The sequence below is a fragment of the Anopheles gambiae genome, chromosome 3, assembly GCF_943734735.2.
Source record: "Anopheles gambiae chromosome 3, idAnoGambNW_F1_1, whole genome shotgun sequence".
Classification (NCBI taxonomy): Eukaryota; Metazoa; Arthropoda; class Insecta; order Diptera; family Culicidae; genus Anopheles; species Anopheles gambiae.
Window position 1 is genome coordinate 45,660,132 of NC_064602.1, and position 27,090 is coordinate 45,687,221.

The 27,090-nt window shown below is 40.3% G+C and overlaps 1 protein-coding gene across 9 annotated transcripts in view; it reads left to right on the forward strand.

Moving 5' to 3' along the window:
- The window catches only part of LOC1279370 (ELAV-like protein 3), a 57,297-nt gene extending 31,060 nt beyond the window's left edge, over positions 1-26,237 (forward strand). For 3 of the 9 annotated variants that reach the window (XM_061660188.1, XM_061660189.1, XM_061660183.1), the window contains 8 exons: positions 13,640-13,742; positions 15,710-16,571; positions 16,701-16,804; positions 16,880-17,033; positions 17,311-17,352; positions 17,492-17,720; positions 17,852-18,038; positions 18,257-26,237. In XM_061660188.1, coding sequence (XP_061516172.1) covers positions 16,397-16,571; positions 16,701-16,804; positions 16,880-17,033; positions 17,311-17,352; positions 17,492-17,720; positions 17,852-18,038; positions 18,257-18,418 — 1,053 coding nt within the window. In that variant the 5' untranslated portion in view covers positions 13,640-13,742; positions 15,710-16,396 and the 3' untranslated portion in view covers positions 18,419-26,237. Of the gene's footprint in view, positions 1-1,501; positions 1,771-2,533; positions 2,765-13,639; positions 13,743-15,709; positions 16,572-16,700; positions 16,805-16,879; positions 17,034-17,310; positions 17,353-17,491; positions 17,721-17,851; positions 18,039-18,256 lie in introns of those variants that run through there. The other 6 variants (XM_061660186.1, XM_061660185.1, XM_061660190.1 and 3 more) reach the window with 6 other exon arrangements.
- Positions 26,238-27,090: the final 853 nt, after the last annotated feature.

Genomic DNA, 27,090 nt, shown 5'->3' on the forward strand with positions numbered 1-27,090 from the left:
TTGAATCTTTTTATCTTTTTCGTTTGTAACCTAACGTCAATGCAGTGTTTTTCAGGTGTTGTCATAATTTTGACATTTTCTTGAGATAAGAGAACTTCTTAAAGGAATGTCTAATGTGCTTGTATATAAAAGGTACCGGAGAATCAAATTCCCGTTACATAAAGTTCCCTTAAATTCACTTCCCTTAAAATAGAGTCAAGAACGTATCTCAACATTATGAAAACCCCTAAAAGCTGTTGTAATATCTGTTTTATTTATGTAAAATCAATGGTACGTAAATATTTTTTCGATTTTATTATCAATTTACTTCACATCCTAACGCCAAAAACACATACAAGCACTAACACACACACACACTATCTAATTGCTGATATTTGTAGCGCTTGTTAGGCTTCAGCTTGAAGTTTATCTAGTTTCATGCCATGGTTGAAAGTAGCATGGCGTTCTTGTGCGCTATTTCTGGTTTCCATTTCCTGCCTGGTAGCTTACACAGCACAGCCTCGGATTAAGGTAGCGAGTATTTGTTTCGTTGCGCATGGGTTCATTAACCGTAGCACTTGCACTGTAGCTTGAAAAACTTTCGTAAGTTATCTTTCTATGTATGAACGAACGTTACGGTGGTTGAAATGTCCTAGCCCAACCATACGGACCTGTTACCGGGTACCCGTGTGAGCGTTGCTGTTATTTCCGCGATATATGTTCAAACCATGACTTACACTTATTAGTCTAACGGACGCAATGTCACGTGGAGCAGAAAAGTGTTCATTTGTTCTAGTCTATTTTTTCTCTTTTAAGCCGTTAATGGGCTGTCAATAGGTTACGAAGCGTTATGTGAGGAGGGTCGCTTGACGGTATAATAAATATAGATGCTTTGTCGTTGCGTCTGTGCTCGTGGATAACGTGTTGGATTTCCGGGGTTTTGTCCGAGAAAATTGGATTACGGTAGAAAACGGAACCCCCTATGTCATTGATTCGTAACTAAGCAATGTTGTTACAGGATAACAACCATTAATTAAAAGTACAAAAAATAAACGAATATAATAATTTATAAAACCCACACACAAGTACGTTCTTCTAAGAATTTCTAAGCTTCACAATGCGATTTGCGATACTTACTTTCCAATGCGTTAATATTCAAATTCTCACCTCATTCACCACTGTCATCGGGTTTTCACCACAGCTTACGTATTATTGCTCTCCCGAAACATATCCGCTCTATTCCTTGGTGCACTTGCTCCTGCCAACCCAACCCGCACTTCTGCCTCTCCATGGCGGTGCAGGGATTACATTTCAAAGGTGAGCGTTGCCTGCGATCACACCTTGTCGCTGCCGCGATTAAAGCGCTTCCCTCCCTGCACGCCCGACGCATGCTTGCTATTTGCGCCTGTGTCTAGCAGGTTCGCGCTATTTGTGTGCGTGTGTCTCGGACGGTAAAGTTGCAACTGTCTTAGTTGGTCGGGAATGCGTCTGGCGCTTGGGACGCATACCTACCAGCCGTACCAGCGGGGGCCGCCAGTTCAGTTTGACGGGAACCACACACAAGGGTAGTTGGTTGCGCTCACGAGCTGCCGCTGTTTTTATCGCCCGGATCGCCGGCTGGGTTTTTTGGTTTTTCCTTTCCGTTTTTAACACTCTCCGTTTCGTTCCGGTTTCGTTCGCGGTTTTCGTTTGCGGTTTTCCGGTCCCGGTGCTAGTACTTTCGTTCTCTGTTTTAGGTTGATGCGACGGTTGCTTGTAGAGCGAACGGTAGTGAAGAGGGATCAGCATCGTGTAAGTGGACAATATCGGGGCAGTAGATGCGCCGGTGTTCATTTGCTTTAATCACGTTCAAACGGTGACCAATGGTCAAATAAACAAGACCTTAATCTCAACTTCCAATGAGCAAGTTTTTGTGTAGGTTAAAATGTACAAAAATGCATGAAAGTGTAGGTTAAGCGTAAATTCAAGAACACAAAACAAACATTTTTTTTATAATAAGACGGAACTGCAAATACTTTGAGGCAAAATATGAAGAATTTTAACGTATATAAAGTGGCTTAAAACAAAGATTATGTTAATGATCTATAATTTCCCTTCATGTTGATAATACATAAGTTGGGTTGGGTCATTTTGAGGATTTTTTGTAGCGCAAAATATAATTAAAATGTGGGTCATATCGCAGATCGAATACCGAGCCATTACGTAACGCGGTCGTACTTCCTCGAAACATGAAGCAAGTGTAAGCACACCATAACCAACCTGGATCGAAAACTGTGCTCAGAAGTGCCCAGAAGCGAGGCAGCAACAAACACACACACACACACTCAAACTCTCTGTTTCTGTGTGTTGTGATCGATAGTTTTGCGTAGTTCTGAATGCGAAGTATTAAACTACTTCCAATGTGTTCCCTGTGCCCCGACGCTAATCGTTGTTCGGCTGGAAAACAGGAGGGTGGAAGCGTTTTTTCCCCACCCGCGTTTCCATTTATGCCTATATATAGATACATGCACGAAGAGAGTTATATTTATTCAATTATTATTAATACTCGACGCAGCGTGACGACGAGGATCGTGGCGCAAAAACCCGTTGGCATCGTATCGAGCGAACTCCGAACCCGGAACCTTTTTGTTCTGCGTGTATCGCTCGGTCGGATAGTGTTGTAATACGGATTGCATACTAGCGAGCGCGCTTTGGCCACGTTTCGCACCATCGGGCGGTCCCAAACGGCAATGTTCCTACTACAATCGAAAAATCGTATCATCTGCACTGTATTTATTATTATTAGGTGAGTTTGCGCGCGTGCTTTATTTTTATCTTTTCTCTCCACGGGGAGGCCAAAATGGATATTTGGGTTGCTAGAGCTAGAGATGTGCTTTTCTTTTTTCGGAACGGTTTGTCATTAGTGTGGCTTGTTATTAGTGTTGGTGGTGATGGTGATGGTGTTTGTGGGATGTTTGTGGTTTGTATGCCAAAGAACGCGTGAGTGTGATGTGAGCAGTACGGCTTAGAATGTTAAGCAGTGCATACGTTTGTTATAATATAAGAAAATTTCACAATCTGTTACAAGTTACCAAACCTTATGGAATGTATGAAAAACTCTTAAAAGCAGCAGCTCAAGCAATCATCTTTTCTGCCTTCGGATTCCAATACATCTTCCCAAAATTGGAACATTTATCGGAATGCTAGCCATAGAAAAGCTCGCTCTAACGGTTGTTTGCATGCTTCGTTCCATTGCAAGGACATTATTTTAGAATAATTTACTGTTATTACCCCACCAACGAGCGCCCGTGGTTTTAAGCGATTTGACCCATTTTGATGAACGGACGCGCCCGGCCGGCGTTTGAATGGGTAAAGCACCGTTTTCTCCGGATACTTGAGCGACAAACCACTTGCTACCCTTCCCGATCGAATAGTGTCACTAGCTGGTGCCTGTGCAAATTTGCGACATGACTGTACGGTGTAGAAACTGTTCGCCTTCTATTCTGCTATAGCTTCATCCATCCCTCTAGCCAGCGCATGCATGCATACGGCACGATAATCATCGTTTGGCAATTTGGGCGAAGGACTCATTAATGTTCGATCGACAATTTATGGAAGCGATAAAATTAGCGAAACATTATATACAACCCATTGGGGGCTGGTTCCGTAGTGTTAGAGCCGGTAGAGTATAGTTTTTTTTGCTTGCATCTTCTACAACACCACTTCGGCGTGGGGCTTGTAGGCTCAGTGAAATTCGGGAGGATTAAATTGCCATTAAGGATTGTTTCAAACTGGATTAGGGTTTAGTGGTACGATTGGGTTTCGAGTCCCATCGCGAGGGGCGTGGTAGTAGTGTTCCGGGAGGAAGAAAAATTCACGCGGATATGCAATAAAATGGGTCAAAGGATTAGGTAGGATACGATTTGATGATGACGATGATGGCTACTTTGGATTAGTTTCAATTGCCATTATTGGACCTTTGTACTGCCAATAAACGAGCTTAATGATCCGCATACAATGGATGCACACATGTTGGTTGGTAATTAACCGGATAAATTCAATGTTTTGCTTAAAAAAATCATAACTAAGCATGTTACGCCTGCAGGGAATATTTACTTGTTTTCATAAGGTCAAAAACATTAAAAACACATGAGCAAATAGTTAAGATATAGTAATTAAAATAAAAAAAAATACTCAGTAAGGATGTTGAAGAAGTTAGTCAATGATGTTGCTGATTCGAATTACGCCTCGAATTGTTTTCCGCTTCGCAATTCCAGCACCGAGATTACGACTACAAAGAGCATGTCAGCTCGAGAAGGGGTTGTTGGTAAAATTTCACACTTCAAAACCAAACCACCGACCGGGCCAGGCGAGTTGGACGAGCGGTTCATGACGCTAACGACGCGCGCGCTGATGATGGTTGTGGTTGTGCCAGCCGTACTGTGCGGATTGGGGAGTTCAAAAATTTTCAAAAATAGAAATTTTGAATAGCCGAGAATCTATTTTCGGGTCCTTCGGAAAATTTGACTATAAACACTCTCGGCGTTCCGCGTGTTGGTCGCGGCCATGCGCTTCTCTCGTCACGCTCTTTGCACGCGTGCTTCTCTCTCCTTGTGCTCCTTACCGCTTTACTTTTCCAGCGTTCTGCGTCAGTATAATTCTGGCGCGAATTCAGCGTAAAAAAGTGGTCAAAAGCAGGAAACAAACGAACTCTTATTTGTGCATAGGGAGAATATTTGTAGCCTGACCGATGGCGTATGCACATGATGCCGGGTGTTGATGCTTTAATGGTAAACTTCATGGTTTTTGCACACTGCCTCTTCATCACCGATGAAGACAAAAACCATTTCCACAAACGAACTTCAATCATAGCATCAGAATGCATAATACTATAAACTTCATGGTGACAATTCCAGTTCCTTCGCGTAAATGTGGATTTATGAAGACTGAAACGAGTGAAAAAATGATGGAAGGGTTAGAAAAGTTTTGCTGTAAAACAAGCGCGACTGCACGGCTGGGGTGGGTCACAAGCTTATCTACGATTTGTCCACGACAGCTAAAACCACCCGGCACCTAAAGTTGGTTCCAACATAGCTCAGTGCTTTTATTTGACCAACTGTTAAGCAATTCGTATTCAAATCTTACTGATTTCCGTTGGCGTACTGTGGAGTGCATCTATTCTTCTTTCCACGTGCTTATTGGCACAGTCGCTAGTCGTACGATTTTAGTGTTTTCTATCAAATCAAAGAGCAAAACTCCTCTTGAACAAAAACCTTCGCTCAACTTTTTCGTCATCAGCAATCAAGAAAGCAAAAAGTAGGACGCTGCTTCCGTCTATGCGCCAGATATGTTGGGCTTTTGTTCATGCCGACCTTATTCGTCTCGTTAGGAATGGGCTACTTTTAGACTGCAAGGCAAGGAAATACCGTGGAGTGGAAACTTTTTGCTCGGTAGCATATGCAAAGGAGTCAGAGAAAAAGTTATTGCACAAAGAAAAATGATAGAATGAATCGCCTTTCACTGAAACTTTCGGAGAAGAATGTTTGAAGGTATTGGTTTTTAGTTTGAAATTCGCGTAAAATGGAGTGAATTCATGCTTTAGTTAATCACTGCAAATGCTAACAACTGCAGAATGTTCTAAAGATAGCAAAAACTAATTTAAACAACACGAAACGAAACTTGAAGGAATGTATACCTTGTATCGATCGGAACCTTCTACTTTGGTTGGGTTAAAAAAGAAACGCTTAAATAGATATTGCAGAAAAAGGCACTTGCATTTGACCGACGTTTAGGAGGAAACACTTGAATCGTTGTCATTTACATCTTAAGTCAGATAAGTCAAAAATAATAAATGCTTTGAAAACGTACGTGTTATCCTTCGTCTGTGTACACAAATGGTGCATCTTGTACTGTGGCAGTTGATTCTAATGCAAATCCGTCCATTGAACGGAACAGGATCTTACAAAAAAACTAGTTGAACAGGAAAAGCCATCCCTCTACGGAGACATATTCTTCGACAGGACTAAAAAACAAACCGGATTATAAGATGCTTTTTGGGTGAGATGGATGATGATGCTGTGAAAATCGGAAACTTATTTGGAAGGTTATTGTTTATTTTTGTAATTTAAAATTAAAATGCACTCCAGGGCTCAGAACAGCTAGCTAAGCCGGTGTTTGCATCAGGCTTTCGTTCGTACAGGACTCTTGAGTTCAGTACGAAGTAGCGATGCAGATTTTATTTGATGCTTGAACGTGTTGTGCGTATTCTTCATTTTCCTTGCTCCTTTATTTGTGTGCCATGTTTAAGGAACAAATAAAACGAGGACACATTCAATGCAGTCACGATAAATGCAAGTTTTGGTAGCCTATTTGAATAGCTTTCGTTTTGTCTCTTTTACTGTTTCATCATTCATTCTGCTGTTCAGCATCGATGCCAATGTGAGCACACTCACACACACACTGGCTGAGGGATGCAACGGAAATAAGGCCAGATAATGTTGCGCTCTGGCTCTTTTGGGCAGTTTTGGAGCTCCCAAGCTATGTCTCTATGTATGTATCTATGGTGGAATGAGTGTTTGTCGGCGTTATTGCATAGTATCGTTCGAGGTATGCATAAATGATGCATTTTATGGCACCATTCCACAGCACACAGACACGTGGTGAATATGTTTGCATATATATGTGTTTATCGTGCTGCTTGCTTATATCCTATGATAAAATGTGATGAATTGTGGGCACACTCTTATGCTTGCGAACGTTCCAGCAGCATGATATCACCGGGCAACTACCCTATGATGAAACGAAAAACGGTTCATTTTGCATTCGCACTCGTTTAGTAGGAGGCTCATTTCATGTTGGGTTTATTTTAAATTTGCGTTAAATTTTATTACGCCCACTGTTGAGTTATTTAGGCATTAGTGTTTTAGTTATGTATGCAAACCATTCAACATTCCGAATGGGGTATCTGTGAGTTCGGTAATAACGCAAGGTAAAGTTATTGCTAAATTTGTTTAAACTTTCATTCCACTTGAACTATCATTTTGTATAATTATGGCATGTTCATGACGGTCATGTAGTGTACTTCTTCTTCTTCTTCTTTTGGCATAACAACCGTTGTCGGCCAAGGCCTGCCTGTACCACTACTTGTGGGCTTGGCTTTCAGTGTCTTATTGATCCCCCCATAGCAGGATAGTCAGTCCTATGTATAGGGGCACGGTATATTCGGGGCTTGAAACCATGGCAGGCATGTTGTTAAGTCGTACGAGTTGATGACTATACCACCACACCGGCCAAACATTACTAATTCATCCAGTAGTGTACACATTCATTGTAAAATTTACGATCGAATCTGAATTGGGTCCTCCGACCTAGTTAAATGTATTATCTTTCACTTCTTTCACATACACTTAATCAATTACGTGTAGTTACAGTTCAATCTACTTTTCTAATAGAAAAAATGCATTGCATCGTTTCCTCAAGAACCAAGCCTATAACTACATTTATGAACATTTTCATGGAAGAAAAGCCCAACGAATTTATATTCATTGTGCTGCTTTGTTGAAGCTAATTTCACACTCCAATGAACGAAACTATTATTACACTAATGCAGCCCTCGGTGACTGTTGGATGAGTATCGAATTTCATCCGTTTTGCAGCAAATGCATTTCGTCTGTTCGTCTGTGCAGCAGTCGTCCTGCTGCACTTCTACGGCTCTGTTCTCCATATTGCTATTGATCTGTTGAAGCTCCTCGTGCACTGTCGTTGTTCTTTGATGTCGTTAAATGATACAAGTTGCAGACCGTACGAACGCTAGACGTTGCTGCGTATGTCGGTATGTATGTGTATGTGTGATAGGCACTTAAATGATGGCAAAGAGGAGGCAATGGTGAATCCACCATAGTGTCATATCATGTTCTTACGACACAAACGATCGAAACTGTGCTCTCATGTCGAACATGCGTGGCTGTCGGAATAATGTCCGGTGTCATTTACGAAAAAGTACCCCTCGTTGTAGTTTGTTTGATATCCAGGTTTGTATAGTGTACGAAATTTGGTTTAATTTGGAAATATATCTTTCTCGATGGGAATTGAGACGGTTAAAGAGTTTTAACTATAATTGCTTCAGTTTCACTCTGATTTCCTCAAGATCTATTTTTGAGAATGAAATTTCCACATGTGAATATGTTCAGTTTTTATAGCCTTGTTTTACCAACACGAAACCGCCTCATATCGATCGCTAAGCATCCGACTTTCCTGGCATGTGTTTTTCATTTCCTTTTTTCTTATCTTTTAAATAACATTTTGATTTCCCGTTTTATCAAAGCAATTAACGCCAGCGTCAACATATGGCACTGCCGACGATAAGGCACGAAATTGTTTGACGCACATATTTTCTTGATAAACGAGAGATAAAGCGAGCGATCAGCGAGGATGTGGATACATACATTCATGCTCATGCTCGCGGGCATGGTCCAATAAAGGGAAATACGTTTTTTCTTTATCAATGGATGGTGGTGCAGGCTATTAGGGCTCGGTTGCCTATTTTAGGTGTTTTTTGTTGAGAAATATTCATTGAACGGTAAAAAGATCTTTTGATTTGATTGCGTGTGTTTACGCGCATTGTAGAGGAGTTTTCGGCGAACATGGAAATGGTAATGATTTTAGTGATCAAATACTGGAATCTCTAAAAACTATAACAAGTTCAATAATGAATTTATTAGCGCTGTATGTGCATGCATGATAATGCAAAATATAAAATGCAAAATATAAATAATGTAGCAAAAAGCGTTTATAAAAAAAACTCTCTTCTAGAGGTCAGTGTGGAAGGAAGGTTGTGCACTGATGGAAAATGTATCCGGGCAACAGTGGGAAATTCTAACATGCAAAAGGTTTTTGTATGTTTGCACTTGTTATGCAAATCATACCGTTAAAGTTTGGATTTAATTATTCGTAAATCTTCTGCTATCTGCAAATGTCTCTAGCCGCATGTTGTTTCCGTCCTTTGAAAACAGCAAATGTGTGTGTGTGTGTTTCGTAAGCAGCAGGTCCTTTCCGCGACATCTTTCGTGACATCGGCGGAAGTGATGTGTTGCCAAAGAATCGCGCACTGCGCTAGAACATTCGTCGTACGCAGCAGCATCGTGGCTGAAAATGTGTATCTACCACATCGTGTTGTGTTACCCTGGAAGACTGGAAGAAGATGTAGAAGCGGCTGACGTAGAAGCCTCTCCGTCTCAGCGTGTGAATGAAGAGGACCGTTTTGCTGTGAAGAAACGGCGGTTCGCTCATAAATCATTTCTCACCCTTTCACCTAGGCGCTTGATGCGCTTGATGATTGTCATGTGGCAATCCGAAATTAAGCAAACGATGGGAAGGAGGACGGGAGCAATGCGGGATGCTGTTGGAAGCTGTGAATTTGCTCTAATCAGCGTGGAAGCATTTTCCAACCGAGTGCGTCCCGACCGTTGTGAGCCTGATTCCGGCTCAAAATGTATAGCCGCGCTATACCCGCACGAGCAAAGTTTAGTGTTGTGTGGGGCTTGTGTATTTGTGCATTTTTCACCCATGTGAGTTTATATTCACTCTTTCATTATATATTTTTTGGTTTGGGATTCACGTGGTACTCTCGGGATAGCGAAAGGATAACGCATGCGACAACAGGAGTTGCGTGTTGCGTGATGCTAAGAACATTCAACTGATGTTTCAGAATCTTTCGAGCCGGTTCGAAATCTAACCGTTTGCTTCGGTTAAGGGTGCTTTATCTGCGGAATGAAAGTTTGTTATCGATCGTGCTATTCGTGTTCGAATATATTCCGTTTTATGGTCTTCTTGCCGTACCGTGCCGTCGCTTTGGGTTTGGCTCGTGAGCGCATTAACGCATTAGGGTGGAAGTGGTTTTCCAGTGCGCTTTGTTTGCATTAGCAAACGAATGCAGGTACGCTTATGGGGAGAATGCTTCGAGCCTTTATCATGCGTGCATTAGAATCGATGGTGCGAGAGCAAACACATGCACCCACACATGCAAACACACGATAAATCCCTACAGGTATTCATTTGCATCTTGTGTTGGTGTTGTGCTGCTCGAAAGGGGTAAATTTAACCGCAGCATGATAATGTATCGCTCTGTACGGAAAGTTTCTCTCCACGCTCCTCCCCCTCATTTGTCACTTATCAATAATTTATCATCGAAATCTCATCGTGCTTTATAACGAAAACCCCACTAAACCCTGGCACTCATTCCGGTCATTACCGACAAGCGAAACATGCACCTTTGCTCGAGGTTCTCTTCATAGAATTTCGGGACCGTGTTGTGGGCGGTGGTTGAAGGGATTTGCATCCTTTTGCATAAACAATGACATCCTTCCATCCTTTTCTATTTCACACGTAGCTTTCCTTTCCCGCCCGTCGCACAAAACCCGCATTATTTCCCGGGGACTAGATCTATATTTGGACTTCGGCTCGATGCGGCTTTCGGAACAATATTTGAACACGCTGGCCAGAGAGAAAATATTTGGCACGGTGCTGTGCAATCAAACACGCCACAGCTTTGGAGGGCACTGCAAGCAAGGAAAGAGCATTCGTTCGGTTTGTGGCTTCCCAATTAGCAATCGGTTCAATGCTAATCTACAATATATCGATGCTTTCCAGCTGCAGCTCCGTGAAACCGAACCGATGTCGAGTGGTGTCTAGGTGTGAGAAATGGACAAAAATAGAAAGGAATTAAATTTGCACGGCTTAACGGTTACGGTGCTCACCTCAGTTTTAATCTTATTTGGCGAGAGAAGGTAGTATTCGATTAAAAATTTCCTGTTGCTTTCCACTGTTGTTGGCCAGTAGGCAACCGGCAACAGGCGTTGTTATGTTTTTGGAGGAAAAGCACATCACAATTGTTGGCCAACGAGTGGAGGAGTGTCACAGCGAAGGGGTCTACCTTGGGTATAACTTTACTTACAACATGTCATGAAAAATGATGATCGGTGTGCTTATTTTGAAAGCAATAAAAAGAAATGCTTCGCGGCGTTAGGAGCAGAATCCAATTGCCCTGCCGTAACGCAATTCCGGTTTGCTTTATTTTATTTGCACCCTAAACGGACTTCAATTTGCTTACGTCGACTCTCTCTCTTTTGTTTCGCGTAGAGTTCACCTTAAACGTCGTTTTAAAAGGAAAGGAAAGCTTAGAGCTTTTTCCCTGTTTCCTGTTTGGCAGCCGGCTGTTTGCTTTTTTGCCTCGCGTTCATCATTCATTTTTATGCGATTCATTATGTGTAATGTGGGGTTTTGGAATTGGCACATTATTACCGGTGCCATTTGGAATGCGAATTTAAGGTACACGCGTAGTTGCTTGCTGTCTGGGTATGAAATTGTATATAAAAACGCGCTTATTTTGGGAGTTTAGGTGCCCCGGGAATTAAAATCGTTAAGGTACGTTTGGTGACAGAAGAAAGTGTGTGCGGTTGTGTAAGGGTCATGGCGTTATGGTCGGGAGTTGAGCAATAAAAATATTGGGCTGAAAAGAAAGCATAACAGCCCAGCTGGTCCAGTGCCGCAGCATACGCATCAGCAAGAGTAACAATCAAATGTCTAATTTACGTAAAAATGTGATTGCAATGGGTTCCACAGAACAGTGTACGTAACGTAGGTAACCAACAAGTCCTTTTATTTAGCAGTAAAAATGTCACCTAAAGTTGTTTTAATTACTCCTTCATAATTGTCAAAAAGTTCGGAAGCTGTCAAATTTCAAACTCGGTAGTATGCATGATGTATGCATTGATGTTGTAATAAGCATCGCGTCGTACAGCTTTTCCCTTCTAACAACTATTGTCAACCGAAAGCTCCAGTCGCTGTGAAATGGGCCCATGATTAATGGAACTGTCACCGAACGAATAGTAGTTGAGGTAGACACCGGGAGCAATAGATCAATCGTTTGACGGATGCATCGGATGCACCGACCTATTCTGACGTTTTGGGTCGCGAGTGATAAAACGATCCATTTGCTCCACTTCTGTCCCGTACAGACGTGTACCGGTTGCGACACATATTTTCACGCGCACAATAGCACCCTGCACTTTATAGGACGACCACCAACCAGCGGCAGCATCCGTTGAACCTCCTAGGTCCTAGGCCCTGGCAGGCAATGCTGATTTGTGATGCTATTTTTCAAAAGCAAATACCTTCATCTATCACCGAATCGAGTAATGCTGGCATTCCTGCCTTCTGACTAGTGCCTGAATGACGCGCGCTTCTGTGTGCCATGCCGTCGTCGGTCGAAAAGAAGCCTGTCGTGCCATACTGATGGCATCCGGTTTGGTGCAGTGTGTGCGGTCTTGCAAATTGATTGCATCCATCCGTAGTTGGCTGCAGTGGGAAGAATAGCACGTGCCAAAAGCAAAGGGTTTTGTACAATATATGGTGTACTACCCCAAGGAAGAGCTTAGGGCTCCAATTTGGGATTGGGATTCATTCTTGCAGCAGCTGTTTTGGATGAAAAGAGCATTATGATTTCCATGGGTGGTGAGTGTTGAAGAAGCGAGCACTGATGGGTATAGTTTGTAATTGTTATACAAAGTTGGCTTGGGGACACACCATTATTCCAGAAGCAAATCATACCATCGTGATGTATACTGAAGCCAATCGTAAATGTGGCTTTTTAGAATTATGACCAAATCTCTGCAAGATTTATTGACCATTACTTGACGTTTCATCGCAACATTACTAAACATCATGCTGCAGAATGGTGTGAATGTATGATGTACAATGTGTCGGTTATTGTAGCGAATTTTCCATAAAATTCAAAGCGTGTCGTATTTGTCATGACAGTTTGATTTTTATGGAACTCTGAGAAAGTATAATTCGTTTTAAAATGTATCTAATACCCGTTTATGGTTAAATTAGAGACCTTAGAACAGTAAACATATAACAGCGAATGAAACATGCAAATCTAAAACTTTCACCAAAACTGGTCACCCGTCCGTTCTACTACAATATACTACTACTATACTGGACGGAACAATGATCATTCGTACGTCTGATGTTTGTATGTTTTCCGCAAATCTTCGCTTGAGTGCGCTTCAAGTTTTCACAATAAATTGAATTAATCCTTCTTTGTAGCGGTTATTTATAGCGTAGCTGCAAAATGACTACGTTTTAATTTGTTGTACGGGAAACAAAAGACGAATACATAATGAAACAAATTGGAAGTTTTTTTTTGTCTGCGACTAGGGTTTGTTAAGCTTGTGCTTTTCGCTTGCAAGTTTTGTTTCAAGTTTTATCTTCGACTTCGTTTGTTTAGACGAGAGAAATATTGAAGCAAAGTTCATTAGGACCGTTCTTCTAATGAATGTGAACGCAATTTGACGGCTAAACTCTCTTCACAAGATGAATGAAGAATGCAGTTGCTAAGAATTTGTTCACCGAAGATTATTTGCATTGGTACGCTTTCATTTTATGCTTGAGCGATTTAGTAAACGCATCGAAACAAATGCGGGTAAATTGTGTTTTTGCTGCCAGCTCCATTGCTTGTTTTATCGGACAGAATTTGAATGGTTTGTTGCGTTAATAACAATTCGTTTGCTTGTGTTTCGTTCGTAGCATTTTATGAATTAAAAATAATTATATCATTCAACTTACAACAAAATTGATTGAATGACCTAATGAAATACCTGTGTTGTTTTTTTCTTTGCAGATTAACAACAACTGAATAAATCTTCCATTTACGAGATTTTTCTAGTCAAAAAGGAAATGAGTTATAGCTAATCTTCGTCTAATACTATACATAAAAACGGGTGGTAAGTATTCTTGTATAAAACATCACTTTGTTTTTAGAAAGCTCCTTGAAATGTGTAAGCTTTTAGGTTGATAGTCAAGCTGCTCTGTTCGATAGCTCTTTAAACTTTTACACCAGCTTGTTTGCCTTCATTTTGTTAGTCTCTTTTTTTGTTAGTGTGAGAGTTCGTTCGCGAGTTTTTCATCAAATAATCAATTGTTGTGGAACGTAATTTGTTCCAGGTGAACGATATTCAAATGTTTTCGTAACCACGAACAGTCTGTACTTGATACTCCGAAAGGAAAAAGCCGTTCACCCTTATTCCGGGAGCGCTTTTAATGTTCCGTTCACTGAACCAAAACCAAAAGATTGATCGTTTGTGATTTGGTATGCTTTGAAATGATGTTTTGTGTGAAAAGAAAGCGAATAAACTGAATAAATTAAAGGTATTATTGTCTGCTTGAACAACAAAACTACAGCAATGGCTTTTTATTTCATGTATAGTATGCTTTTCAAAAAACAGTTTATATTCTCTCTGAATTGACATTTCATTGCTCTATACAACACAATAATCTGTTTGTGTGCATAGTGTCAATTGGCTTCTAAACGTAAAGCAATCAACTGAAAAACCAATATCTCATAATATGGATCTTCTTCGAGCTGAAAGTTCACCTGGAAAGGTATATTGACCCAAAGTTAATGCGATCTGCTATGTCGCTAGTTTAGTTTTCTTGTGATTTTCATCCTAGCCTACCACCTGTGATAGAAAAGAATTCCAATAGCAACTTTTCTTTCACCTTTCATGGCGTTTTTAATCCAATAAGCCGATTTTTGCAGTCAGTCGAATGTGTGTATTTTTTGTATATCTATCGTTGTGTGCTGCAGATTCTTACCGTGGTAACCGTAACCCGCAGGACACCGAAAATCCAGACCTGACAGAAACTGGAAAAAATCAAGTCAAGAAAAGTGAATCTTATGTGTGAACATCCCACACCAGTTTGCTTGCCCGCTAGAAAAGGATGCTCCGGTGAATTACCAACTTTGATTGCTGGTATCAAGAATTATTTGTTTGAGTGTCAGTAACATGTTCCCGGTTATGTTTTCTGGTTTGAAGATAATTGGAGAAGCAGAGGTGGATTAATTTTGTAATTGTGATAAAGATGATGGAGACTCTTTGCCCGATGGTGGAGACGCATGGTCTGTTATGTTTGAAAGATACATATTGATGCTGGAAGGTTAAATTATTAATCGTTATTAGGCAACAATTTTCAATGAAATTAGAAAATAAATGTTAATTTAAAAAAAAAACATCATTAATATTCGTATAACGAAGGCTTTACATGCTATACTGTTCAGGTAATCAGTTAAGTGTATATTTTCGGCTGGTGAAAATGAATTTTCTATTCAAAGCACAATGAAACACACACGGGCTTCGATGGTTATATATGTGAAAAGGAAATTAAATTTTTTCACACCTATTGTAAGCAAAACCCATGGGGAAATGATGTTAAGAGGAATCTATTTTCGAAGAAAATTGGGTATTTCTCATTATACTCTACAATGTAGGTGATTTTTTGCATTCTCGGAACGAACGATTGTTATCATTCGTGATGTCGTTAACGACACATGTCTTGAGTTTTGTTTCGTGTCTATAGGAAATGGAAGTTCCTTCCGCGTTTTTGCTTGCCTAGCCTTACAAAGTGAGAGTTTTTTTTTCTCTTTTTGTTTGTTTCATATGTTTAGAGGCACACCTAAGGAATTTAAAGGTTGATGGTGGTTTACTTTCATAAATATAAATTTTTAATGCTAGTTAGCTTTAATAAATTCAAAAGTTTAATGGTAGTTAACTGTAATAAATTTAAATGTTTAAAGATTTTATAATCGCAAAATGCTTTCACATCGACACATTTATTAATCTTAATTTTCTATTTTTTTTTACATTTTTCTCTGCCCTTCTTTTCTATGTACAAATACAACGGTACGGTCTAGAAATAAAACCAACATATTTGTTCGCTGCACATCCGATATAGATGCATTAAGTTAATGCACATCACTAAACGGTGTGTAACGAGCCGCAAAGTGAACGTTTAAAAACGGTCCGTGTGTACCTTTTGCAGGAAGTAAATTGTACAAGCTTTAGCGCTTGCTTTAAGGCGCATCGGAAAAAAACGCTTTTCCGGGTGTTCATCCGGAATATCATCAGTATTAATAGTGTTACTATACAGTACGCAAGGCTGAAGCCAACGACGACGAAAACGACGACGAAGGCGAAACACTGAAAATACGACATCCAATAAATTTGCTGTCTTAACGTGTGTAAGAACGTATCGGGCCGGGGGTGCTTACTGGAGCTGCTCCTTAGGAAGTGAAGAAGCGTAACGCCTCCACCGAAAAGGGAAGCGAAAGTACGAGCGCGGTCGGTTACAATCATTTACGGACGCCGCACAACGGTTGACACTTCCATTAAAAGCATCGTCGATAGACGAAAAGCTATCCACTTTGCCCAAACCGAACCGCGTGTCACAAAAGCGGACCATCGACCGGCAACGACAGAACCAGCTTTGGTTTGCGACCGGCAGTACCGGCAGCAGAGAAGGGGAGCAACAAAGGCGACAACTGTAACACACACATCCACACCGCCGCCCATCGTCTGGTTCATCGTCGCTTAACTGTGTCATGATGACGAACGGAATCGCTGATGCGCAACAAAATGGCGGTGGCCAGGAAGACTCAAAGACCAATCTTATCGTCAATTATTTACCACAGCAGATGACCCAGGAGGAGATACGGTCGCTTTTCTCCAGCATCGGGGAGGTGGAAAGCTGCAAGCTGATTCGTGACAAAGTGACCGGTAAGTGAGGGATGTGGGTCGCCGGGGTGCGTTTGCATTGTTACATGGACCAAGTATGAGCACGGTTGTGTTACACCACACACACACACACATACATTCATTTATTGGATGGCTGCTACTTGCTTACAGGGCAAAGCCTTGGGTACGGATTCGTCAACTACCAGCGAGCGGAGGATGCGAGCAAAGCGATCAACACACTGAACGGCCTAAGATTGCAGAACAAGCAAATAAAGGTAATGTTTAAAGAGAAGTATTCGTTTTTTGCTACCGAATACTTAACGCCTGTTTTTGTTCGATTCCACCACCAGGTATCGTTTGCTCGCCCGAGCTCGGAAGCAATCAAGGGTGCGAACCTGTACGTGTCTGGTTTGCCGAAGAACATGCTGCAGGCGGACCTGGAGGCACTGTTTAGCCCTTACGGGCGCATCATCACGTCTCGCATCCTGTGCGACAATATTACAGGTAACAAGGGTGGAGTTTTTGGAAGCAAAGTAAGGGTCAGTTGGGGTAAAATTGTTGTTTTCATTTGTTTCATTCAATGATTCATTTTGGTTGGTTCATTCTTTTCATACCATCGTATAAGTACTTTTTGGACTTTTTGGTTTAGTTTTTATAACTTTTATGTGTGTTATTTTTGTATAGCTTCTTGTTAACTTTTCTTTTACACTTTTGTTACTATTTAATTTTAATTTAATTTTCTTTTGTTATTTTTTCTTTATTTTTTGTTTGTTTCATAAAGCGCGACAGTACAGCACTCCAGCTGCTGGTGAAAACGGTAATGGTATGTATTTTATAATTTTAATTTTCAGTCTTTTAAAACGGAAGGGAAATAACAAATAAAATTATAGCATGTTTACGAAAAAAATATGTTAAACATCTTATTTTTAATTAATTTACTATTTCTTCGTTTTTTCTCATAGGCCTCTCCAAAGGAGTCGGTTTTATTCGGTTCGATCAGCGCATGGAGGCGGAGAAAGCTATCAAGGAGTTGAACGGTACTGTACCGAAAGGGTCAACCGAACCGATCACCGTCAAGTTTGCCAACAACCCAAGCAGCACGAAAACCGTACCACCGCTAGCAGCCTATTTAGGCCCACAAGCAGCTCGCCGTTTTCCGGGCCCGATCCATCATCCGACCGGACGATTTAGGTAGAGCTCTTTCAGCCACAGGCCAGCTTCTTATATACTGTATTTGTATTTACATTAACAACATGTTTTGTGTTGTTTCATTATTTCGTTCGTCCATTGCATTGTGCTGGGTTCGGGTTGCGCTTCTAAAGCAGTGCCATTCCAAACTATCGATACTCGCCACTGGCAGGAGATTTACTGGCGAACTCGATGATTCCTACCAATGCCATCGCAAACGGATCCGGTTGGTGTATTTTCGTCTACAACCTCGCACCGGAAACGGAAGAGAACGTACTGTGGCAGCTGTTCGGTCCGTTCGGTGCCGTCCAATCCGTTAAGGTTAGTAAAAGTTGTGGTTTTGACAGGTTGATAGATTTACTATCCACTACGCCGAGGCAGTAAAACGTAGATTGAACTAAACGCAGCTTTATTACATATGAAGCTTGAAGCGAAACGTTTCTTATAGCTTTAATGTATTGCTTAAAGTTAGTGTTCAGCTATTGTGTGTGCGAAATGTTTGTTTTTAAATATTTATTTTGCTTCTTTTATCTTTCCAGGTCATTAAGGATCTGCAAACGAACAAATGCAAAGGCTTCGGGTTCGTGACGATGACCAATTATGATGAAGCGGTCGTCGCGATTCAATCACTGAACGGTTACACGCTCGGTAACCGGGTACTGCAGGTCAGCTTCAAGACAAACAAGTCGAAAAATGCGTAAAATCAAGCCAACCTGCCACCGGAGCTGTTGGCCCACTGGTTGGCTCAGCTTTCGATCGTAACCGCGGCCCGCAACAACGTCGGTGGTGAGATGCAAGAGGATGCACGTCGCCGTCGACCGGCAGACGAACTCGGACGGCATCGGCAGGAGGATCCTATGGGACTTTCGCGGCGACGTCAACGGTCACGCGGTGGTGGTGGTGGTGACCGGGAGTTCGGAATGCTGGACCAGCGGCGCGCCCTCGACGGATGGATGAGCGAACTTAATGAGCTGCTGAAGATGCGTCCGATCCGATAAGCGTTGGTCGCGTTTACTTTATTTATTAATGCCCATCATTTACGCATTTTTCATTTGCTGCGAGGATGGCGTGATGATTGAGAAAAAGGGCTGCTAGGGCAACAATCTGGTGGCATCAGTTGAGCAAAACAGACAAAGGAAACAACAAACCAAAAAAGGAGGAAACAAACGAAAAGATAAGGCTCATAGTGGAATAGAATATTGAATCAGAAAGGAAGCGTAAAGAAAATGGGAATACGTGAAAAGATACACCATGATTCTACAAGTTTGTGTAATATCTCTAGCGAAGAAGTTGTACGGTGTTAGTTATCATTTGCACATTAATTTCTCCATCGAAAAAAACTGCCCGTTTTGGGCGAAGGCGAAAATGGGAAATAGGGAAATTGCGGGGAAAAAATGTGCAATAATAGCTATAACCTTCGTTTCGACAGCCATTTAGTCAGGCTGCTGAGTGGAGGAGAAGGACAAACGTAATGCAAACCGGAACCGTAATAATAATTAATGCTGCTGCTAGTGATACTGTCGTAAGCGGAAGTGCGTCATAATGACCATCCCTAAACATCGCCTATGTTCAGGTCAGGCTTTCGATCTGACTTTTGAGCGGAGGTTTGAGCTCGCCACACCCCCGACGAGACTCGCTAATAAGGAGAAGCATAAAAGGAATGGAGTGAAGAGTAAATGTAACTTGTTCGTAACACATCAATGGAAGGCAAAACATTTTTAGAAGAATTTTACACAAGGTTTTACACACGAGTAAACGAAACACGAAGGATTCACGGTAGTGAAGGAAAGGGAAAGAAAAAAAAGAAACGGTGGGAAAATCGAATGTACAACAGGAAGGACGAATGGGATGTGTGCGCGTTGAAAAGATACAGGGGACAGAAAGAGGAAATGCAGCAGTAACATCGAACGGGGGCTTCCCCAGGACATGGGATTGCTAGTCAAAAGGGTAATCGATAATGATGATGATGATGATGATGTCACTCGCTGGTTTTTGCACCATGAAGAAACAAAGCAGTGTGAAAGCAGTTGTTCACTTAAGCTTCCATTTCCTCCCCTTCTTCTCTGAGAGTTTGGCGGTTCTGCGTTCGGCCAGCAACCGAGAAGCTGACGGTTGTTTAGACACATTTAATTAACTTATTTATATTCATTTGTGCGTGTTTGCGTTCGTTCGGTTTTTGTTCGTTTTTAAGCATCACCAGAGCGGCAGTTCGCGCCGGTAACTGGTATCGTTAAGTTAAAAAGTGCTTTTGATTTTTATATTCTTCGTTCCTTATTCCTTATTTGAAGTAGTGTTTTGCCACAAATTTAAAAGTACACACACACATATTGAATGTTATTTAATACACATACATTTCAATTATTGTCACTTGTTCCATGATGTTTGCGGTTTAGTTTTGCCATTTGTTTGGTGTTATTTTTTTGCATACACGAATAGAGAGATGAAGTGCACGACTCGAGATTTCCTTCAGTCTCAGATAATGTTTAGAAATGTTTACTTTTTTCTTCCTTTCCCCGGTAAAGGTGAAACGGATGCTGAGGTGCTAGTCGCAAACTTGCAAATTGAACGTATGGCGTGTATGTACATCAATGTGCTAGAGAATGTCCAATGTTAGTTTTGCTAGATAATACACTATTGCTTTTGTTTTCGTTTCTTTTTCAAATTAATTTTATTTCAATCAATACTTTGCCGAATCTTACATTAGCTGCTTGGTGTGTTTCTGTGTTCAAGATAGCTTAAACAGAATTTGTTAAAGAAATCCACACGCAATTTAATTTAATGTCATAGTTTAATTTTAATCGCACGCGTTTGAGTTCGTTTGTATAATTTTGAATCGATTATTTAAGCGAAATTGTATCGAAATTGAGTTGCTTCACAAGAGTTGTTGGTGCGTAAAAAATGTTTCGATGTAAAACAATCAGGAGTGGAGACAGAAAAAACTACGTGACACGTGAACCGTGCGCAAAGCAATGTAAAGTGAAAGGAAAGAAAGTACCAAATATGGAAACAAGATTGTATTCAAAATATTATTTATTTAGAATTGTGTATTATTTGTTTATTTTTGTATTTAATCTTTTTATATTCTTTCTATATTGTTTTCTGTACGGCTTCCTCCCTACAACTTGTGCGTTTTAAATAACAACAACACAGTGTGTGTACGGTTGAACCTACTACGTTGCCCCATGAAGTAGTCACGTTCCGGCCCGCAACCACCTTCAACAGCGTACCGCTGCGTACGCGAAGCGAACGCAAACTATTTGGGACCACATTGACCAGTCGTAGCGAAGCGTAGTAGCGATCGAGGAGAAACTACAAAAAAAAAAAAAACAAAATGAGATGCAACTTTTTAGAATCGTTTAAAACGGTGGTAATTCTCAACTCTCTTTCGCTCTCTTACACACTCACACACTATACGAACAGTAGCATAACTTCAATGCACGACTGCTCGCTTGTTTCCAATTCCGCCCAAACAAAACAAACAAATGCATGTAGTTTATCTATATACAACACCATTGCTGTGGAGAACGTTACCACACACACACAAGCAGACGGTTTTGATACTCGATGCCCTTAGAATGGGAGCGTAAAATCGGTAGAAACTTTTTTGTGCGTTCCTGCTTGTGAAGGAACGTTGCTAGACGCATCAGCTGCTGTGCACAGTGTTGAAAGTATATAATAATTGTTTTAATGTTTGCGTTTGTCTTCGAGTCCTGCCAATCGACTCATTCCAGTACTTGTTTGGATGCACTTGTTTTTGATAGGTTATTCCACTATCTACAGAGTGGTGATAACGCAGAAGATTTTGGCTTTTCGAATATAGAAACCACTCAATTTGAGTAATCTTTCGATATTCGATTGATAGCAGTAAACCTTACAACAACAACAAAAACTGGCCAATTTGTGTCGACACCTTTCCCATGAAATGAGAAACCCTTTAGTTACTAACAAGTAAACACAATGATATGCTCAATCAATGGCAATGGAGTAAACAAATTCAGGTTGTGCTAGTCGATACGATTTGAGAGGAATCAAGGCGAAGGCGTTCATTGATAAAAAAAAGAACGCACAATACAAGGTAAACCAATAACGATGGAGGTAACGAAGCACTAACCTAGAGCAAACAGTACACAGTGTGTTACATGGTGAACCAAGAAAGTTCCCTAACCTGATCCAACTGACGATGAAAAACACAAGCAAACGTAAGCACGATAAAAGCACAGGAACAAACCCCGAGTACGAGAGTCTACGATATTTATATATCTATACATTTACTATAGTGAACACGCCTGTACAAGTAAGTAAGTAAATTATATTTATAGCTCCCATCGACCGATCGTGCGATCTTTCAAGCGAAAAGCACGGAGATGGTGGAGCAACTTGGACACCACAAAGAAAGAAACCGTGCGGAAAAATGCAACTAGAACAGCAACAGAAACAACAACATCAATAACAAGAACAGCAAAAACAAGGAAGGATGGTCATGGAGTGGGAAAGGAAAATACAATAACAGGAGAAAACATTCAAGGCATTAAACCTTATTAGTCCAATAGTAACATATATACATATAATTCAATATTTACATTCTCAGATAGGAAAATTAACGCATAATCGATTAAGTAATGCCACAAGCAAGCAAACGTTACGATTCCGTAGCCGTCACCGCCACCGCCGGGCCAAAGTGCAATAGTTAGGCGAGAGATCGAGAGAGAAAGAGGGAACGGTTGCACTACTCTATGTAGCCGATGTTCTTGAGATATTGATTGTCCATCTTTAACATATTCACTGCATTAATTTGATGTTGTTTAAATGCTATATACGTATAGTTCTATATCGCAGATTTTACCGTAACAGTTACATTAATCGGTCAAATCACAAACACAAACACGCAGGCATTCAGACACTACTATCAATGAAATTGTTCGTTGGACCGCTAGTTCTATCAATCTAAAAACTTCCATGATGATAGTGTGAAGATACCGGAAGGCAGCGATTGGAAAGTATAAAGAAAAGGGAAACAGAAACTAAACCAAATTAACAAACAAAAAACAAACGATAACGAACCACATCAGTATTATTGTAGTAGAATGTAGCTCTGCTTTCTTCTCCTATTTATGGTGCAGAATGAATAGCGGATGTGGAACATCCATCCTACAGTACTTCCCCCAGCAGAACCGATACAGGCGATAGTTGCGTCAGCATAGGCAGCAAAAGGGTCACCTAATTTAGCGTTTAATGGAGAATGAAAGTTAGAATTGTAGCTATAAATGTTTATATTATTCAAACTATTTAATTATGTGTCCGCTATTCTTATCAATACCTCTCTTTGTAATCACTAACGTTCGATTAATCAAACCTACTCTCTTGATCTTATTTACTTGTGAAGAGCTCCTGTTGCAAATTTATTGATAAAAAGAAGAAAACCAAACCAAAAAAAAACTACAAAACAAGACAAACGGTCAAGAACAAATGGAAATACTCAATGCATGTCATTACGTTGTACCAGATCACATGAAAAGTAATGAAAAGCGATATGTTGTTTTTTGCCAAACAAAAAAAGAAGAAATCAAAACGATCATACTTTATGGTATCGTGTTTAAAATTATTTATATTGTACTTCTGCACATTTAGGTACTACTTTCTCTTTCAATGGCCGTTGAGAGGCAGCAAAAAAGAGGGGTTATGGGGATACACACACCCTGCCACAGAGCGCACTGCAATACGGAACGAGAGCAATGAGATAGGAACACTGAACACTATATAGATAAATAAAAACAAAAAAAAACAAAAAGTACCCACACGACCAATCAGACTTTGTGTGTGAATGCGTGTGGGTAAAATTTTCAAGCTAATCTATTTTACATGTTTAGCAAACGTTTTGCTAGTATCGTATATATATTGATAGGAAATGTTTAATAAGGCTAACATTTGAAGAAGAAACTATTACAACCCGGGGCAGCCAACCGATTGGATGTGTGTGCGGACGGTGAAAAATCAAACCCATGTATCGATAGCTGTCGATAGAAAAAATAAAAATAAAACAACATGTGATCCCACCAATGTAAAACCAAGAAAAAGTATTTGCAACCGTGTAAGAAGAACAACAAACCTACATACAAATAAATAAAACAAACAAACAAAACAAAACAAACAAGCTAACAATCTATAAGAAAGTATTATGAATGTATAGCAGAACGTAATTAACATCATTTTAGTAGAAAAAGCAGAAGAGAAGTAATAAACAAAGAAACGAAACTGAAGCAAACACTCCCCCAGCGAATCCTAGTGAGGAAGCGACTGAATTGAACCGTAAAATACTGATCACGCTCTAAGCACTTAGGTAACTACGAACGAACACAGCAGCTACCAAATACCAACCACGCTGTTATGCCAAAATCAACGAACAATGGCAGCAGGAAGCAAAAGCATAAACAAAGAAAACGGGAAAGTAGAAACAAACAACACGTCAAACGTGTTGCTAGTAAACGAAAAGTGAAAGGAAAGAAAAGAAAAATCAAGGGGCAATAAAAGGAAACTGCTAATGAAGAAGGAGCAGATAAAGTATTAAAAAAGAAGATAAAAAATGAACAAAAATGTTAACATTTTTGATATTAACTTGTAAGCAGAGTTAGAAAATAATAAAAACAAAATAAACAAAATAAAAACAACCAATTTACCATTTACACGTTGGAAGAAAAGATAAAAAAAGACACAAAAAAAGTTTACGTGTAATTACGTGTGTAAGCAAAATTGGGAGATTTTTAACGGAAACAAATTTAGGAAAATAACACCCGCGAATCGAAATAATCCTAAAAGGATAGAATTGATAGAAGAACGAAAAACAAATAAAAACCCAGTGGCTAGTAGCTGTGGAGAAAATGGATTAGATCAAATTTAAACAAAAAACAGAAAAACAAACACGTAACCAAACTAAACGTGAGAAAAACTTTAGCGAATTGAATCGAGCGCGAACGGAGAAGAAAGTTGTTAAAGCAAATACACCTGGTGCAATTTATTGACTGCATTTATGTCATTACACTTTCCAAGTTTAGTAATTTTTGGTGTGTAGTATGAATTAAACGAATATGAATCACATGGCTCCTAGTTACCAAGCTGAAAATACACGAGCAAGCACAAGTTAGTAAGTAAATGAACTAATAACGTTTATATCAGATTATCTTCTACTTGCACCGTTCCCCTCCCCTTATCGCCGTGTCAATGTTTTTTCTGCATTCGTTCCGTGTTTTTTGGCAAATTAGGTTAATAGTACTAAACTACCCACCACTACCACCCGTCCCGGCCCTTTTCTAGTCCATGGCATGGGTCAGGGAGATATTACACGAACCATTCGACTAGTTCGATTAAAAAAAGAAAAAAACAACCAATCACAGTCACAGTCCGTTCGGTCAGTAATGCTTAGCAAAATAAAAGAGGAAACCCTTTCAGCACCCTTGTGCAGAACAAAACAAGCAATAGCAATCAAGCTGTCAACAAAGAAGAAAAGCAAAGAGAGGTGGTTATCAGTGGACCGAAGGCAGATGAAACACCCCCACTCGGGACCCCACACAATCCCAACAGTAAGCAATAAAAATATCACAAAAAAACAACAGAGGGAAGCTGAGGGTGTGGCGGTATATACGATGTGTAAGCATTTTAATCTAATTATTATCGAAAATCAGCAGTATAAATAAGTGTACGTGTTCAGTGACGTGACGCCGTTAAACTAGTCTCAAGCTGCAGCAGTAGAAGCAGCAGCAGTAGAGAATATATAGTTTTTATCCAAGAGCGTTGCGTACGCTGCATTAATTTAATCTTAATCTAAAAAAAAAAGATTGTAATTGATTTATTTATATTGAAGAATAACATCAGCAAAGTAAACGACAACAAGTAAAAAGAGAAAACAGCTAGCTTTAGTTAATCACTAGCCCGTAAGACATATCGTAAAGTATTATAAATTCTCGTATTATTGTCCCCGTTTATCGAAACCTTGAACATGTTTGCAGCATATTGATGTCTGGCTAAAACTGTCTTCTACATTATCACGTTTAAACTCAACAAAAACACACTCAGCAATCAGCAATAGCAAAACAAAGAGATCGAAAGGGAAAGTGGAAAAAAGGAAAAGGAAAGAGGATAAAAGGAAAGCAAGAAAGTAAAAAGAAGAAAGAAATAGGAGAGATGAGGAGAGCAGTAAAGAACATCACCAAGATAAAGCAAGAAGATAGAACCAAACCAAAACGTAAGAAAAAACAACGACAACAAAGACAAACAAACCAAACTTTAAACAAGCAAGAGAAATCGATTATAATAAACAAAAATCTTTATATGTCTCTACGGAATGTCCCAGCATTCGGGTAGATTTGGATATTGTGATGAGCAGAATGGAGAAGAAATAAGGGTCTCTCTCGGATTGTTAAAAAAACCGAGCAACAACACATGAACACAAACCGATACACAAACACACACCAAAAGGATACACACACATATACTTTATTGAATTTAAATAAAGCAGAAAAAGCAAGACAGGATGTTTCTTTATGTGTTTTAATCTGAAAATGTTGCACACTGCAACAGGATTCTTTCTTTCAGCTGAAGTAAATGTTTTTATTAAAACAAACGTTTTTAAGGATCGATATTTTTATTTGCTTAAAACTATTAACTGGTTAACTTATAGCTAAAAATCCGTCGCTTGTCTCGGGCTTAGGAGAAAGAATGAACTTTGTTCTCTCCTGCAGCTTCGATCGTAAGCGTTCGGGAATACTCGGCCCGATCAGTGTTGAACGTTGACCACACTAAACGGGCCGTGTCGCCCTCTATCGATAATTAGAGGGAACAACACCGTGCAAGCGAATCGATCGTTAATAATAATTAACAGAAAGATAAGAACAATAGTCTTGCAGGTTTTTTTTCAATTATTGTTCTATGTTTATCTTTAAAACGATATTTATATATAACGCATCGCGCATTATATATAATATTATTTATAAAAATATAATGAGTCAATTATGTCTCTCTCTCTCTCTCTCTCTCTATCTCTCTCTCTCTCTCTCTCTCTCTCCCTCTCTCTCTCTCTCTTGTTGGCCTGCTCACGATAGAGCACGTCGATGTGACATCGAGTTCGCTGTGCTCCCCTGCGCCTCATGCCAAACTGGGGATCGCTGTCGAACACCTTCTTGGTGGGGCATTAGTCCGGCATCCTAACGACATGCCCCAGCCATCGTATCCTGCCAGCCTTCGCCATCGTCAGGATGCTCGGTCCGCCGTACAGCTCAGCAAGTACGTGGTTCATCCTTCTCCTCCACGCTCCATGCTCGAACACATCGCAAAAGATGGTCGCGAAGGATGCGTCGTTCAAACACACCCAGAGCGTTTGCAT